Raw genomic sequence first — 16,097 nt, 5'->3', positions numbered from 1 at the left:
AGAGAGAAAAGGCTGTAGGAACGCTCAGCACTCGGAGTGCGGATGCAGAAGGAAGGTGATTCTGGTGGCTTCCTCTAGAGACCCTGCAGGGGACAGATCTGAGAGGAGTGGACAGTGGTGGGCCGGGCTCCCCCAACCCCTCCTCAGCAGGGCCACTGGATCTCCCAGTGGGGAGGCTGTCCTGACCACGGACTCACCACAGGATTTGTAGGGGCAGCAGCGGTCGGGGCTCCACACTTCCACCAGGGCAGTGCCCAGGCCACACTGCACTTGGGGACAGCGGAAGCTCTCGCACACTGTGGGGAAGGAGAGGCAGGTGACACATCAGTCACAGGCACCTGGGGGTGTGAATCCTCAGAAGGGCAACACTGGCTAAGGAGAGGCTACCCCCAGCTCCTCCTTAGTGACCCCCACTGTCCTCGGAGCCCCAGGGAAGAGTCTGGGCACCCGAAGTCTCCCCAGGGGGCTACTTCAGGTCCTGGTGCTGTGCCTGTGAGGCACTGGTGACATGACAGGGTCAGAACCTCAAGCTCATTAAATTGGGCCTCCCCAGTCCGGAGTCACCCTGCAAGAGGTGGTCCGAGGACAGCCGGCCACTAGGGTAAGGTCTGCTGATGGGGAACATCCCGCTCTGTCTAACACAACCTTTCCCACCCTGTGGAAACTTCACTTGGGGCCCACCTGAGCCTGCCCTGCTTCAGCTGACGCTACCCTGCAGGGCCCACACTTCCTTTCTTCCTAGTCTTTAGGCTGACTTTTCTCAGTTCAGGATTCCTCAGCCATTCTTATTTGCTGAGAGAACAAGGCAAGGGGTGAGGGAACTCCCTGGGTGCAACATTTTGGTGGATAGGGGAGGGGCAAGGGTCAGCACCGAAGGTGAGGATCTGAAAACTCTAAGAGTTACTTGATTTATTAATAAAGTTATTGGCACAAGCAAGGATTATCAAATGGTGTTCCAAAAAATTATGAGGGAGGGCATTTTTATGGTGTCAAAGTAATAGGTTATTTTCTGGTTGGAAGAGGAAAAATGTAAGATAGAGAGATCTTAGGATTATGGTCATCACCCTAATCTGGGCCAACGTTAACATCAATTCTTGTGACTCAGCCAGATAATGTGTGGCACCCGATGTGATGCGCTATGAAGCTCATGCACGTACTGTCTAGCCCCAAATTTTTAACTTGAACCCATCAAGCCTTAAATGGAAATTTCAGTTTTAGGAAGCACAGAGGCCCAGGGAACAAGGTAAGCAGCTCCAAAAGAAAGCAACTGGCGAAGTCCAGAAGTGGGGACTCTCTGCAGGGTCATGGCCCGGACTCTACAGTGGGAAGTCATACAGGAAAAGGGACCTGTGCTAGGATAAGAGAGATGTGAGGCACATCATTATAATGCATGGTCCGGGACTGGATCCTGGATTGGACAAACAGGAAGAAACCGACTGGGCATGAGATGAGTTGAAAACATATTAACATGGAAAGTGATTGTTCACTGAAAACAGCCAGTTTTTTTAAAAAAAGAGTATGTCCAGGATGAGCTGATTTTGGTAAACCACACACATCTATATAAAGCCATAGAGAGAATCTGGAAGGATATGTATCCACTAAAGCATTGGCAGTGGAATTATCTCGCAGGTAGGAAGGTGGTATTTTCATTTTCTTGCATTTACTTGGAATTTGTACTTTCTACAATGCATATACAGTGCTTTTGTAATAGCAAAAGTATGACGAAGCCTGGGAGAAAGTGATAATATCAACAGCCTCTGTTTTGGAGCACCAACTGCATGCCAAGGACCATTAGGTCCTTCACAAAAATTATCTCTAATTTCCACAACAGCCCCTCAAGGCAGATACTAGCATCGCCATTTTACAAATGAGCAACCTTGGCTCAGAGAGTAAGGAACTTGCCCTGGGCTGCACAGCTGGTAGACAGCCCAACTGAGGCTCAGAAACCAACTGACTATGCCCATACTCCATCCACAGGACTAGGCTGCCTCCCGAGAAACATGGAAAGAAATGTGAATACAGGAGGGCTGAGGGCGAGGGGTGATGATAGAAAGAGAAAGACAGAAGAGAAGGAGAAAGGGTAGTGAATCTCTCCTCACATGAGTCTTGCAAATACTGTGGCAAGTGGGCCAACCAGCTCCTGGTCAGGTGCGGCCAGGTCATCTGGGCAACTCTCATGGGATGGGAGCCTACATTGTTTCGGAGATGGCTCTTGACATTGAACAAATCAGAGCAGCCGTTGGGTATCCTAGTGGAGGCCCCTCTCCTACTCTGCTCTGTGTAAGAAAAAAACCTCATGCTTCTCCTATTATCAGTGTGCAAAGCAATTTTTGTAGATTGAATAATATTTAAATCAAACCATTTTGTTCATTTTCATCCATTAGGTTTGCTTACAGTCCATAATGCTGGCTGCACTATGCTTAACAGTTACTACTGAGGTACTATGTACATAGTACATTCTATGTCAAGGTACTATGAACACAGTACATGATATGCACATACTATACATGTCTACACGTATGTATAGTATCATACATACAGGTACCAGGCCCTATAAAAATATTGGAAAAAACATACTTTTATTTATAATTACAAAATCAAAGCGCTTCAGAGGCTTTGCAACAGAGGGCCTTCTGTGATACAGCCTCCAGGAGCGGGCACTATGGCGACACAGTGGCAAAAGTGACCCTGAAGGGGAGCTTTGGGTCGGTCAGGGAATGAGGACTTCTTATCAGCACTGTGGAGGATGGAGGGACCCAAGTATTTGTCCTTCAACCCTAGCCTCTGTCTGGCCCTTGGGGGCCTCCATGGAGGGGACAGGGCTGGACCTCCCACCCTCCAGACTGACAGTCGGACCCAGCTTCTTCAGGTGGGCCTGCACTCTGTCCTGGATTCTGCTGCTCGGCCCCTCCAGAGCTCACCACCTGGGAGCGCTCTGTTGCTCCCTGTCAACCCCCACTGGTCCTGGGGTGGGAACTCTGTGAAGGGCCCCTTCCTGCCGCAGCCCGCCATGTGCCCAGCCAGGACTCACCACACTGGTACAGAGGGCAGCAGAGCTCTGTGGTGTTCCTGTGCACGGTGAGCGCCTCCCCTTCTTGACATTCGGGGATCGGGTCTGGACAGTCGCCACAGGCTGAGGGGGAAGAGGGCCAATGCTGTCACAGCAGTCCCCTCATAGGGGCTTGGCACACAGCACGTTGCTGGGGGTGGGGCCTCCTCAATAACCCAGGTATGGCAAGAGCTAACTAATGGCAGCATCGCATGGTCTCATGTGACCCATTCTGGAATCAGAATCTGGAAGTTCTCCCTCATGTCCACCCAAAGGCTTACACCGAACAAGCACCAGTTTCCTCGTGCTCAGTAATCTAGGGGGAACACAGGGTCGGTGTCCTCTTCCTCCCACACTGTTTCCTGGACAGTCAGCTCATCCTTCTCCCTTTGCCCACCCCATCTGAAGACCCCCAGCCTTTCCTCCCAGCTGCCCAAGGACACAGGGGTGAGGCCGGCGGACTGTGATCAGGCTGTGTGCGCTGGCGTCTGGTGGCGGCGACCCACCGCAAAAGTAGGAGGTGCAGCAGGAGTCCCGCAGGCGGCCCGTGATCAGGATCTGGTCCTGTCGGCAGCTGGGGACCAGCTCTGCCTCACAGAGATCTGGGTCACACTCTGGGGAAAAGGCTGAATTTAGGTGCTGGGAGAGGAACCTGCCTGGCCACCCCTGGGCCCCTGCCCCCAGAGCTGTCCTCCCCCCACTGCCCTCAGTCTGCCCCCCATCCTCACCGCCCCGGGCCTCTCACCACAGCTGTAGCTGGGGCAGCAGGAGTCCTCCTGGAAGTGGGTGAGGAGGCGGTGGCCTGGGCGGCATGTGGGGGCGAGGCCCTCACACAGAGTCTGGTTACACACTGGCCCCGGGGACCACAGGGCCTGTCACCTCGGGGCCGGATGTCCCCACTGCTCTCCAGTGGAGAACACTGGACAACTGCCCAACCCCTGGACGCCTGGCCCCACTCCTCCCCCCATCCCCCGGGACCCACACTCCTAGATGAGGCCTTTGAGGTTCACATGAGGGTTCAGGGCTGGGACAGAAGATCAGCAAGAGCTAACATCCATTGACATGCATCCCATCTCACAGCAACCCCAAAGATGGGCCCGATCGTCAGCTCATGTCCCAGGAGAATGAATGAAGGCACAGAGGATGTGAAATAATTTGCCCGAGGCCACAAGGCTACAGGTGGGGGAGGAAGAGTGGCCAGGCTGCCTGGCTCCACAGCACTCCCTGCACTGACTCCTGAGCCTCTGCCCCTGCCCCCAGAGAGGGTTCTCCCCTCCTCCAATCTCACCCCCTACAAGACACTTTGCTTTTCCTAGGCCTTGTCCTGTCCATCAGGGTTGGTGTGCAGGGCTGGAGCCTTTTAACTATTTTACAGTTGAGGTCCGAGGAAGTGAAGGTGGACACTCACCACAGACAGTTCCCAGGCAGCAGGGGTCCTTGGTGGGTAGGAGCAAGGCCACCTCCCCGAATCGTGGGCAGCTCTCAGGGCGGGGACTGGGGCAGCCCAGATCCACCGGGACGATGGTGTCTGGGGCTTGGCACTGGTGCTGGCAGCAGCCGCTGAGGGAGCTGTTCCAGGTCTCCCCCAGGGCCCTCGGCACCCCCATGCTGTCAGTGCAGGCTGCAGAGGGGAATGGCAGGGTGCGAGGGACTGAGGAAGGTGAGCCCAGACCTTCCCAGGCTAGACTCTCCCTGGGATACTGGCCACCCCTAAGCAGACCTGAAAGGATGCAGATGGGCCTCAGCTGTGGACAGCAGGAGGAGAGGCTGAGGCTGGCTTTGGAGGCCCCCCACTCAGGGAAGGGAGGAACCTACCGCACTTGGCCTCCGGAATGCAGAGTGCAGAGTGGCGCCGGTGTAAGATGGTGCCCTCGGAGCAGACGCAGCCCTCACCCAGCACCTGGCAGTGCTCTGGGTCCAGAGGCCCTAGTATCCCATCCTGGCATGTCTTGGGTGGCTCACAGGCCGTCACACATGCCTGGTATGTGGAGTCACTGGAGCACAGGAAGGCTGCAGGGGCACAGTGGGCACCAGGCCTACCTCAGACCCCAGGCAGGGCTCCCCATTGAGGGCCGAAAGAACAGAAGGGGATGAGGAGAGGGCTCAGAGTGTCATCAGCACCTCAGCAGAGAGTGCATAAGTTAAAGGGCTTGGTGACATCACCTCCTTCCTTAGATCAGGACTCAGCAAAGTACAGCCCACAGCCCAAATCCAGCCCACTGTCTGTTTTCACAAATAAAGTTTTATTGGAACACAGCCATGCCTGTTCATTTATATTCTGTCTCAGGCTGTTTTTGTACTAAAAAGGTAGAGTTGACGACTTATGACTGAGACCATATGGCACACAAGGCATCAAATACTTACTTTCTGGCTCTTTACAGAAAAGGTTGCCAACCCCTTGCTCTAGATCAGTGTTTTCAAACTTTCTTGATTGTAAAAAGTAGATTTTACATTGTCGCCTAATACAAGCATGTAGAACAGTGGTCCTCAAACTCGACTACAAAAGAATCCCTTGGGAGTTTTTGAGGTATCATTGTGAGGATCCCACCCCAGGCCAATTGAATCTCTGATTGTGGGGCCCATGCAATTTCAAGTTGTCTGAGTGATTTCAAAGGGTATTTAGGATTGAAAATTGCTTCTATATAAAATAAAAAATCTCTTTTACAAAATAATACCTAAACTTTCTATGAGCAATACACACTGGTATTTTCTATTCTATTGTATTTTTTTAAATGCTGGTGCTGACCCCCTAAATTGATTTCATACCCGCTGAGTTGGGATCCACTGTTTGAAGAAGACGACCCAAGAGGACTTTTGTCTTTTCCTCTTTTACCTGTCATATTGTGGGTGTGGCCTTTCTGTGAGCCAATCCCAGCCTTTCTGGACAGGTTCACATTTATAAATCAAGCTGCTCTAGCCCAGGCCACCCCTGTCGACCCCATCAATCAAACCTAATTGGGGGAGGAGGAGGCAGATCTCATTTCCTTCCTGCAGGAAGGAGGGGAAACTCTGGAAGAAGAGAAAGGTGAGCAAAAAGGAAGCAGAGGGAATGAAGGTGTGCTGGACGGTGTCCGTGGGGCAGGTCTATGTGAGCACTCGGCACACATTCCCCCACATCCTCAAAACCACCCTGGGTGGGGGCAATGGCTACAGTCTCCACTTACAGAGAAGAGACTCAAAGAAAGCAAATACTAAAATAACAATACAATTACTATGTGTTAATATATTCATATGAATCATAATAAATATGTGTTCATTAATATAAAATGTACTTTTACATAGTATAAAATTTAATATAAATTAAGCATATAAAATATTTATAAATTTACTAATGTACAGAAATCCATGAATGATTAAAGCTGGGAAAGCATACATGAACTTGGGTCCGGGAGCCTTTTCCCACTTTAACAGGGGATGGGAACAATAGTCACAATGGAGGGTCCTCCTGCCCCGCAAACTCACGGCAGTAGTCAGAGCGCCGCCACTCGATGCACACATGAAATTTGTGGCACATGGCCACATACACAGTCAGGGCCACGCAGGGCTGCTGCACGTACTTGGTGTCCCGGATCCACAGCTCACAGAATGACTCCGGAGGCACCTGGACATATGCATCAGGCAGTGCTGGTTACTTGGATGTCACATATCCCAGTGCCCAGCTCCTCCCCTCCCTGCCCAGAAGGAACAATGAGCCTCTGCAGGTAGGTGCTGCCATCCCCAGCCAGCCCAGGAGGTGTCCCCAGTGCTGGACCCAGTTGGCACATACAAAGCGGTGGCAGGCACTGAAGGTGCGGTTGGACACCATGCGAAGGCAGGGCGAGCAGTCAGTTGTGGCGCAGCTGTCTGGGCGGAAGCGGGTCTGGCCCACTGAGGTCAGGGAGCTGGGCACCTGCCAGCTGTCCAGAAAGGGAGCAGGGTCCTCAGCTCCACCCACCACCGAGCCATCCTTCAGGGTAAGGTCATTGGCTGCATCTCCATCACAGATACCTGAAAGGGGCCGAACAATCCCAACAGCCACGATCATCACTACCACTCCCATGTCGTCAGCTCTCACTTTTTGTATTCCTCACAGTTCTTTGGGGTCAATAATATGATTATTCCCATTTTATAGATGAGGGAAATTAGGTGAAGGGAAGCTAGGAAACCTGCTACAAAAGAAAATGTCTTTGTACTTAGGAAATACACATGTATTTAGGGGTAAAAGGATAAAATGTCTTGAAGTTATTTTCTAATGGTTCTGAAAAATGCATATATATATATGTATTCCATGTGCATATAAAAATGTATACCCACACATACACACACACACACACACACACACACACAGAAAGACAGAAGGAGAGAAGCAAATGGGGCAAAATGGGAACCACTGGTAAATCTGGGTAAAAAGTGTACACTACCTTATACTGTCTTTGCAAGTTCTAAATTTTTATAAGTTTTGCTATATTACACCAAAATAAAAAGCTACCCCCCAAAAATCTGCTTTACCAGTGATTGCTAGCTAATTATAACAACTGCTCCTTCTTTTTCCTGGGCAGTCAGCATATTTTTCCCAGATGCCCTTGCAGCTCAGTGAGATCATCTGATTGAGTCCCAACCAATGGCATGTGAGTGAAGGTGATGAGTAGCACCTCCAGGCCTAGTCGGTAAAACCTTCCCACCTGTCTCCTCTCCTGTGAATTTGGAAACTCATGTTGACATGGCAGAACCAGAAGATGGAAGGACTCTGGGTCTCTGAATCATTGCTATCCATTTGGGAACTTATGTATGCAGGAAATAAGCTTCTGTTATGTTAAGGCACTGAGATGGGGGCAAGGGCGAAGTTTATCTGTCCTAGCTTTTAATGTGACCTAAACTTCTGGTTCCATCCCCCACATACCATCTATATGCTCCAGACACACGCTTTCCTGCCCACAACTTTGCTCAAGCTGCTCCCTCTGCCTGAAATACTTTCTCAGATGTCCTTACTTCAAGGACGCCTCAGATGCACCATCCATGACATTCCAAAATCTGTGTGACAGTCACTGGCTTGCAGGTCAGCCTTTCACAAAAGATTGTAGCTCTCTAAGTGCAAAGACTCATTTTCTTTTAGATTCTCACTTATCTCAGCACTCCCCTAAGTTTGTCTAGCAGGGTGCCTAGCTATCAAATGTTCATTCAAATAAAATGGAGATATAAATGATTCAACTTCTGTTCTAACACCTCTAACCACGATTCTGTGAATATAAAGCATGATTAAAGGCAAACTCTTATTAATATATTATTAATGGTTCCCAAGTTCACACTTTGGGTTTTGGCTTTAAGTCAGTGAGGGGTGTCACAAAGGTATCCTAGGGAGGGGTTGGCTCACCAGGCTACTGCTGACCACAGTGCTCTTTGCTGGGAATGAACAGAGGAGAAGGAAGAAATGATGAGGAAAAGATGGTGGTAGTGATGGTGATGGTGTTGGTGGTGGTGGGGCTGGTGGCATGTGTGTAAGAAGTTTTTAAGAACAGAAGCACCATAAAACAGGGATTTTGTCTGTTTTGTTCACTGTTTTGTCCCCAGGGACTGGTACATGGGAAATATGTGTTGCACAAAGGAAAGAATGAGCATGGAGCTGAACTGCATGTGTTAGTGCATGTGTAGAGGGCATTTGGATGCAGAGGGGCATGAATGTGAATGTGTGAATGATCACCAGGGGTGCAGGTGGAGGATGGAGGGTGTACGCGTGTGTGTGTGTGTGTGTGTATGTGTTATAAGTGTTTTTATCTCACCCATCGTCACAATCATGGTAGTCTGTCATGGAGTGCCCCATGAGTGTCCATGTGCTTATTCCCCGGCAATGAGCAGCAGCCCACATCCAGGCTTGTCCTGTATCTCTTTTCCTTATGAGAATACATTCAATCCCTTAGGGCATGCTCTGCAATTATGCTGTGGTCTGAAGAGCATTAGTTCTGTGTATTGTGGCAGCTCTGCTGTGTGCCCTTGGGTAAGCCCCTTAATCTCTCTGAGCCCCCTTTCTTCTTTAGTTCAGTGGGGATACTAATGGCCATCTCTCAGTGCTGTTGTGTGGATGACCAGGAATAAGTGAGATAGAGTGTGGAAGTGCTTTGTGAAATGCCCAGGCTCATGCAGATGGAAAGGATTATCGGACATTAGAAGGCTGTCAGGAAAGGTGACAGACAATCCCGGCTGAAGTGACAACTGGCTGAGTCCAGAGCCCTCTACTATCTCCCTACTGGCAGCTTTGGCCCCAGGACACAAGACGTTAGGACTCCCTGCCCTGGCAGCTCTGCTGCTCCAACCTCTGGCCTGGTATTCTGTCCCAGCCTTTCCTGCTCCAGGAGGAATTATGTCTGGGGGCAGAGGTGGACCTGGGAAGCATCCCCTCCCCCCAAGCTGGGTTCCACCTCACCGCACAGGCCATGGCCCTGGGCCTTGCTGGCTTTGCTGGCCTCCACGATCATGAGTCCTGAGCTGTGGAGCCACTGGATCTGGATGTCTGAGGGAGTCAGGATCATGTACATGTGGCCTGTGTCCTCAATTCTGAATCCATACCTGCTCACAGGTGGCCACACAGGCTGCGAGTCCACAGTCACCTTGGGAGGGAATTCAGTGTGAGCACAGCTTGTCCATCCATTCATCCATCCATCCATCAATCCATCCATCCATCCATCCATCCATCCATCCATCCATCCATCCATCATCTGACAAACATTTATAAGGCATCTGCTATGTGCCAGGCTCTGTTTCAGGCACACACAGCCAAAATCACTGTCCAAAGTGGCATGTGAGGATTCTAAAAATATTTTTATTGGAAAAATACAATGAAACAAGAAATGCAACAACAGGAGGCAAGCTGCATCTTAATGCCCAAATAAACACAAATCCTGAGCCCTTCCAATCACTCTCTTCTTTCCTGATTCTGTTCAGATCACTTCTTCCGGGAGTCTTTCCTGATTCTGTTCAGATCATTTCTTCTGGGAGTCTCTCTAAATTCCCAGCCTTGGGGCTACATACCCCTGCTCTGGGCTTTCCTCATCTCTGTACTGGCCATTAAGTATCTGTTTCCACAACAAGATCTCCAGTGAACCGAGTTTCTTAAAGGCAGATACTGTGTCTGATTTACCTTTGAATCCCCAGCACCTGCCTTTGGGCCTGACATAAATTGGGGCTCAATCAATATTTGTTAAATATGCAACACACTCTAATTCTCATAAACACTTTAAATTCAAGGCTACAATCTCTTCTACAATATTAACAAGGTTAAATTTGGATGTACCATGGGTTATTACAATAGTTTTACACTGAAGAAAATGGAATATAAAATGATTAAGATTTTAAAGTATTTATAATGAATTAACCTCCTCCCTTCAAGATTAGACTATTTTATATGCTACTGAATGTCAAGTGGGTCAATAAAGAAATTATGAAAAAAACTGAAACATTTCTTGAACAAATGATAATGGAAACACAACATACTGAAACCTACAGGATACAGCAAAAGCAGTACTAAGGGGGAAATTTATAGCTATCAGTGCCTATATCAAAAAAAGAAGAAAAACTTCAAATACATAACCTAACAATGTATCTTAAAGACACTAAAAAAGCAAGAGCAAACCAAACCCAAAATTAGTAGAAAAAATAATAAAGATCAGAACAGAAATAAATTTGAAATAAAAAATACAAAAGATCAATGAAACTAAGTTTGTTTGAAAAGATAAACAAAATTGACAAACCTTTAGCTTAACTAAGAAAAAAGAAAGAAGACTCTTATAAAATCAGAGATGAAAAAGGAGGCATCACAACTGATACTGCAGAAATTCAAAGGATCATTAGCAGCTACTATGAGCAGCTATATGCCAGTAGAAGAGAAAATCTAGAGGAAATGGATAAATTCCTAGACACATACAACCTCAAGATTGAACCACAAAGAAATAAAAAATCTGAAACACTAATAACACGTAATGAGAAGAAGCTGTAATAAAAAGTCTCCCAGTAAAGAAAAGCCTGGGATCCGATGGCTTCACTGCTGACTTCTACCAAACATTTGAAGAAGAGCTAATACCAATCCTACTCACACTATTCTGAAAAATAGAGGAGGAGGGAATACTTCCAAACTCATTCTATGAGGCCAGTGTTACTCTGATACAAAAACCAGACCAGGACATATCAAAAAAAGACTACAAGTCATTATTTCTGATAAATATTGATGCAAAAATCCTCAAAAAATACTAGCAAGATGAATTCAACAATACATTAAAAAGATTATTAATTGTCACCAAGTGGGATTCAACATATGCAAATCAAAGTGATACATTATATCAACAGAATAAAGGACAAAGAAAAATACGATCATTTCAAATGATGCTGAAAATGCATTCAGTAAAATTCAACATCCCTTCATAATAAAAATCCTAAAAAAAAATTGAGTATAAAAGGAACATACCTCAATGTAACAAAAGCCATATATGACAGAACCACAGCTAGTATCATATTGAATGAGGGAAACTGAAAAGCCTGTCCTCTAAGATATGGAATACGACAAGGATGCCCACTTTCACCACTGTTATTCAACATAGTATTAGAAGTCCTACCTAGAGCAATCAGACAAGAGAAAGAAATGAAGGGCATCGAAATTGGAATGGAAGAAGTTAAATTATCCTGTTTGCAGATGATATAATCTTATATTTGGAAAAAAACCTAAAGATTCCACCAAAAAACTATTAGAACTGATTTTAAAATTCAAATTTAAAGTTGCAGATTATAAAATCAACATACAAAAATCAGTAGCATTTCTACATGCCAACAGTGAACAATCTGAAAAATAAATTTAAAAAGTAATCCCATTTACAATAGCCACAAGTAAAATTAAATTATCTAAGAATTAACTTAACCAAAGAAGTGAAAGAGCTTTATTATGAAAATGATAAAACACTGCTGAAAGAAATTGAACAAGACACAAATGGAAAGATAGTCCATGCTCATGGATTAGAAGAATCAATGTTGTTAAAATGTCCATATTACCCAAAGCAACCTACAGATTCAATGCAATCCCTATCAAAATATTAATGACATTCTTCACAGAAATAGAAAAAACAACCCTAAAATATACATGGAATTATAAAAGACCCAGAATAGCCAAAGCTATTCTGAGCAAAAAAAACAAAACTAGAAGAATTACATTACCTGACTTCAAATTATATTACAGAGCTATAGTAACCAAAGCAGCATGGTACTGGCATAAAAATAGGCATATAGGCTGGGTGCAGTGGCTCACGCCTGTAATCCCAGCACTTTAGGAGGCCAAGGTGGGCAGATCACCTGAGGTCAGGAGTTTGAGACCAGCCTGGCCAACATGGTGAAACCCTGTCTCTTCTAAAAATACAAAAATTAGCCAGGTGTGATGGTGCACACCTATAACCCCAGCTACTTGGCAAGCTGAGGCAGGAGAATCACTTGAACCCGGGAGACAGAGGTAGCAGTGAGCCAAGATCGTGCCACTGCACTCCAGCCTGGGCGACAGAGTGAGTCTCTGTCTGAAAAACAAAAACAAACAAACAAAGAAACAGACATATAGACTAATGAAACAGAATAGAGAACCCAGAAACAAATTCACACACCTTCAGTGAACTCATTTACGACAAAAGTGCCAAGAACATACATTGGGGAAAAGACAGTCTCTTCAATAAGTGGTGCTGGGGAAACTGGATATCTCTATGCAGAAGAATAAAACTAGACCCCTGTCTCTCACCATATACAAAAATCAAATCAAAATGGATTAAAGACTTAAATCTAAGACCTCAAACTATAAAACCACTACAAGAAAGCACTGTGGAAACTCTCCAGGACATTGGTTTGGGCAAAAATTTCTTGAATAATACCCCACAAGCACAGGCAACCAAAGCAAAATGGACAAATGGGATCACATCAAGTTAAAAAGCTTCTGCACAGCAAAGGAAACAGTCGACAAAGTGAAGAGACAACCCATAGAATGGGAGAAAATATTTGCGAACCATACATCTGATGAGGGATTAATAATTAGAATATATAAGGAGCTCAAACAATTCTATAGGAAAAAATCTAATAATCTGATTTTAAAATGCGCAAAAATTTGAAATAGACATTTCTCAAAAGAAGACATGAATATTGATGCAAAAATCCTCAATAAAATATTGGCAAACTGGATCCAGCAGCATATCAAAAAGCTTATTCACCACGATCAAGTAGGCTTTATCTCTGGGAGGCAATGTTGGTTCAACATATACAAATCAATAAATGTGATTCATCACATAAACAGAACTAAAGACAAAAACTAAGGATTATCTTAATAGGTGCAGAAAAGGCTTTTAGTAAAACTCAACACCGCTTCATATTTAAAACTCTCAATAAACAACGTATTAAGGGAATATACCTCAAAATAATAAGAGCCATCTATGACAAACCCACAGCCAACATCACACTAACTGGACAAAACCTGGAAGCATTCCCCTTGAAAACTGGCACAAGACAAGGATGCCCGCTCTCACCACTCCTATTCAACATAGTATTGGAAATCCTGGCCAGAGCAATCAGGCAAGAGAAAGAAATAAAGGACCTCCAAATAGGGAGAGAGGAAGTCAAACTATCCCTGTTTGCAGACAACATGATCCTATATCTAGAAAACCCCATGGTTCCAGCCCAAAAGCTCCTTCAGCTGATAAACAACTTCAGCAAAGTCTCAAGATACAAAATCAATGTATAGAAATCACTAGTATTCCTATATACCAACAATAGCTAAGCCAAGAGCCAAATCAGGAAGGCAATCCCATTCACAATTGCCACAAAAAGAATACAATACTAGGAATACAGCTAACCAGGGAGGTGAAAGATCTTTACAAGGAGAACTACAAAACACTGCTCAAAGAAATCAGAGATGACACAAACAAACGGAAAAACATTCCACGCTCACTGATAGGGAGAATCAATATTGTTAAAATGGCCATACTGCCCAAAGTAATTGATAGATTCAATGCTCTTCCTATCAAACTACCAATAACATTCTTCAAAGAACTAGAAAAAAAAACTGTTTTAAAATTCATATGGAACCAAAAATGAGCCCGAATAGCCAAGGCAATCCTAAGCAAAAAGAAGAAAGCTGGAGACATCATGCTACTCAACTTCAAACTATACTTCATGGCTACAGTAACTAAAACAGCATAGTACTGGTACAAAAACAGACACATAGACCAATGGAACAGAATACAGAGCCCAGAAATAAGGCCACACACCTACAACTGTCTGATCTTTGTACAAAGTCAGCAAAAACAAGCAATAGGTAAAGTACTCTCTATTCAATAAATGTTACTGGGATAAATGGTTAGCCATATGCAGATTGAAATGGGACCCCTTCCTTACACCATATACAAAAATTAACTTAAGATAGATTAAAGACTTAAATGTAAAAGCCAAAACTATAAAAACCATGGAAGATAACCTAGGCAATACCATTCTGGACACAGAAATGGCAAAGATTTCATGGCAATGATGCCAAAAGAAATTGCAACAAAAGCAAAAATTGACAAATGGTATCTAATTAAACTAAAGAGCTTCTACGCAGCAAAAGAAACAATCAACAGAGTAAACAGACAACCTACAGAATGGGAAAAAATTTTGCAAACTATGTATCTGACAAAGGTCTTACATCCAGTATCTATAAGGAACTTAAACAAATTTATAAGAAAACAACAACAAACAAACTACCCCATTAAAAACTGGGCAAAGGACATGAACAGACACTTCTCAAGAGAAGACATACATTCAGCCAATAAGCATATGAAAAAAGCTCAACATCACTGATCATTAGAAAAATGCAAATCAAAACAGCAAATGAGATACCATCTCACACCAGTCAGAATGGCTGTTATTAAAAAGCCAAAAAATAAGAGGTGCTAGCAAGGTTGTAGAGAAAAAGGAACACTTCTACATTGTTGGTGAGAGTGTAAATTAGTTCAACCATTGTGGAAAACTGTAGTGATTCCTCAAAGACCTAAAAACACAACTACCATTTGACCCAGCAATCCCATTACTGGGTATATACCCAGAGAAATATAAATCATTCTATCATAAACACACCTGCACACATATATTCATTGTAGCACTATTCACAATAGCAAAGACATGAAATCAACCTATATGTCTATCAATGGTAGACTGGATAAAGAAAACGTAGGATATATACACCATGGAATACTATGCAGCCATAAAAAAGAATGAGATCATGTCCTCTGCAGGAACATGGATGGAGCTGGAGGCCATTATCCTTAGCAAACTAATGCAAAAACAAAAAACCAAATACTGCATGTTCTCAATGATAAGTGGGAGCTAAATGATGAGAACACATGGACAGGTAGAAGGGAAAAACAGATACTGGGGTGTACTGGAGGGTGGTGGGTGGGAGGAGAGAGAGTATAAAAAATAACGAGTACTAGGCTTATACCTGGGTGACAAAATAATCTGTACAACAAACTCCTGCGATATAAGTTTATCTATATAAGAAACCTGCACATGTACCCCTGAACTTAAAAGTTATAAAATAAAATAAAAAATAAGGCATCCAAATGGCAAACAGGCATATGAAAATGTTCTTAACATCATGGATCATCAGAGAAATGCAAATCAAAACTATAATGAGAAATCATCTCACTCCAGTTAAAATGGCTTTTATCCAAAAGACAGGAAATAACAAATGCTGGTGAGGATGTGGAGAAAAGGGAACCCTCACACTTTTGGTGGGAATGTAAATTAGTACAACCACTATGGAGAACAGTTTGGAGGTTCCTCAAAAAACCAAAAATAGAGCTACCATATGATCCAGCAATCTGGGTATACACCCAGAAGAAAGGAAATCCGTATATCGAAGTGATATCTGCACTCCCATGTTTGTTGCAGCACTGTTCATGATAGCTAAGATTTGGAAGCAACATAAATGTCCATCAGCAGAAGAATGGATAAAGAAAATGTGGTACTTATCCACAAGAGAGTACTATTCAGCCACAATGATATGAGATTCTGTCATTTACAAAAA

The 16,097-nt window shown here is 44.8% G+C and overlaps 1 protein-coding gene across 2 annotated transcripts in view; it reads right to left on the bottom strand.

Moving 5' to 3' along the window:
- The window catches only part of OTOG (otogelin), a 98,897-nt gene that overhangs the window by 7,834 nt on the left and 74,966 nt on the right, over nt 1-16,097 (bottom strand). For both annotated transcript variants that reach the window (XM_030829330.1, XM_030829331.1), the window contains 9 exons: nt 9,447-9,630; nt 6,816-7,036; nt 6,512-6,650; nt 4,865-5,059; nt 4,458-4,670; nt 3,795-3,899; nt 3,556-3,663; nt 3,032-3,133; nt 198-296 (listed from right to left, as the gene is read on the bottom strand). In XM_030829330.1, the coding sequence (XP_030685190.1) occupies nt 198-296; nt 3,032-3,133; nt 3,556-3,663; nt 3,795-3,899; nt 4,458-4,670; nt 4,865-5,059; nt 6,512-6,650; nt 6,816-7,036; nt 9,447-9,630 (1,366 nt within the window). The remainder of the gene's footprint in view (nt 1-197; nt 297-3,031; nt 3,134-3,555; nt 3,664-3,794; nt 3,900-4,457; nt 4,671-4,864; nt 5,060-6,511; nt 6,651-6,815; nt 7,037-9,446; nt 9,631-16,097) is intronic.

Source organism: Nomascus leucogenys, chromosome 15 (genome assembly GCF_006542625.1).
Source record: "Nomascus leucogenys isolate Asia chromosome 15, Asia_NLE_v1, whole genome shotgun sequence".
Lineage (NCBI taxonomy): Eukaryota > Metazoa > Chordata > Mammalia > Primates > Hylobatidae > Nomascus > Nomascus leucogenys.
The sequence above is the reverse complement of the archived record's forward strand: the minus strand, read 5'-3'. Positions and strand labels throughout refer to the sequence as shown.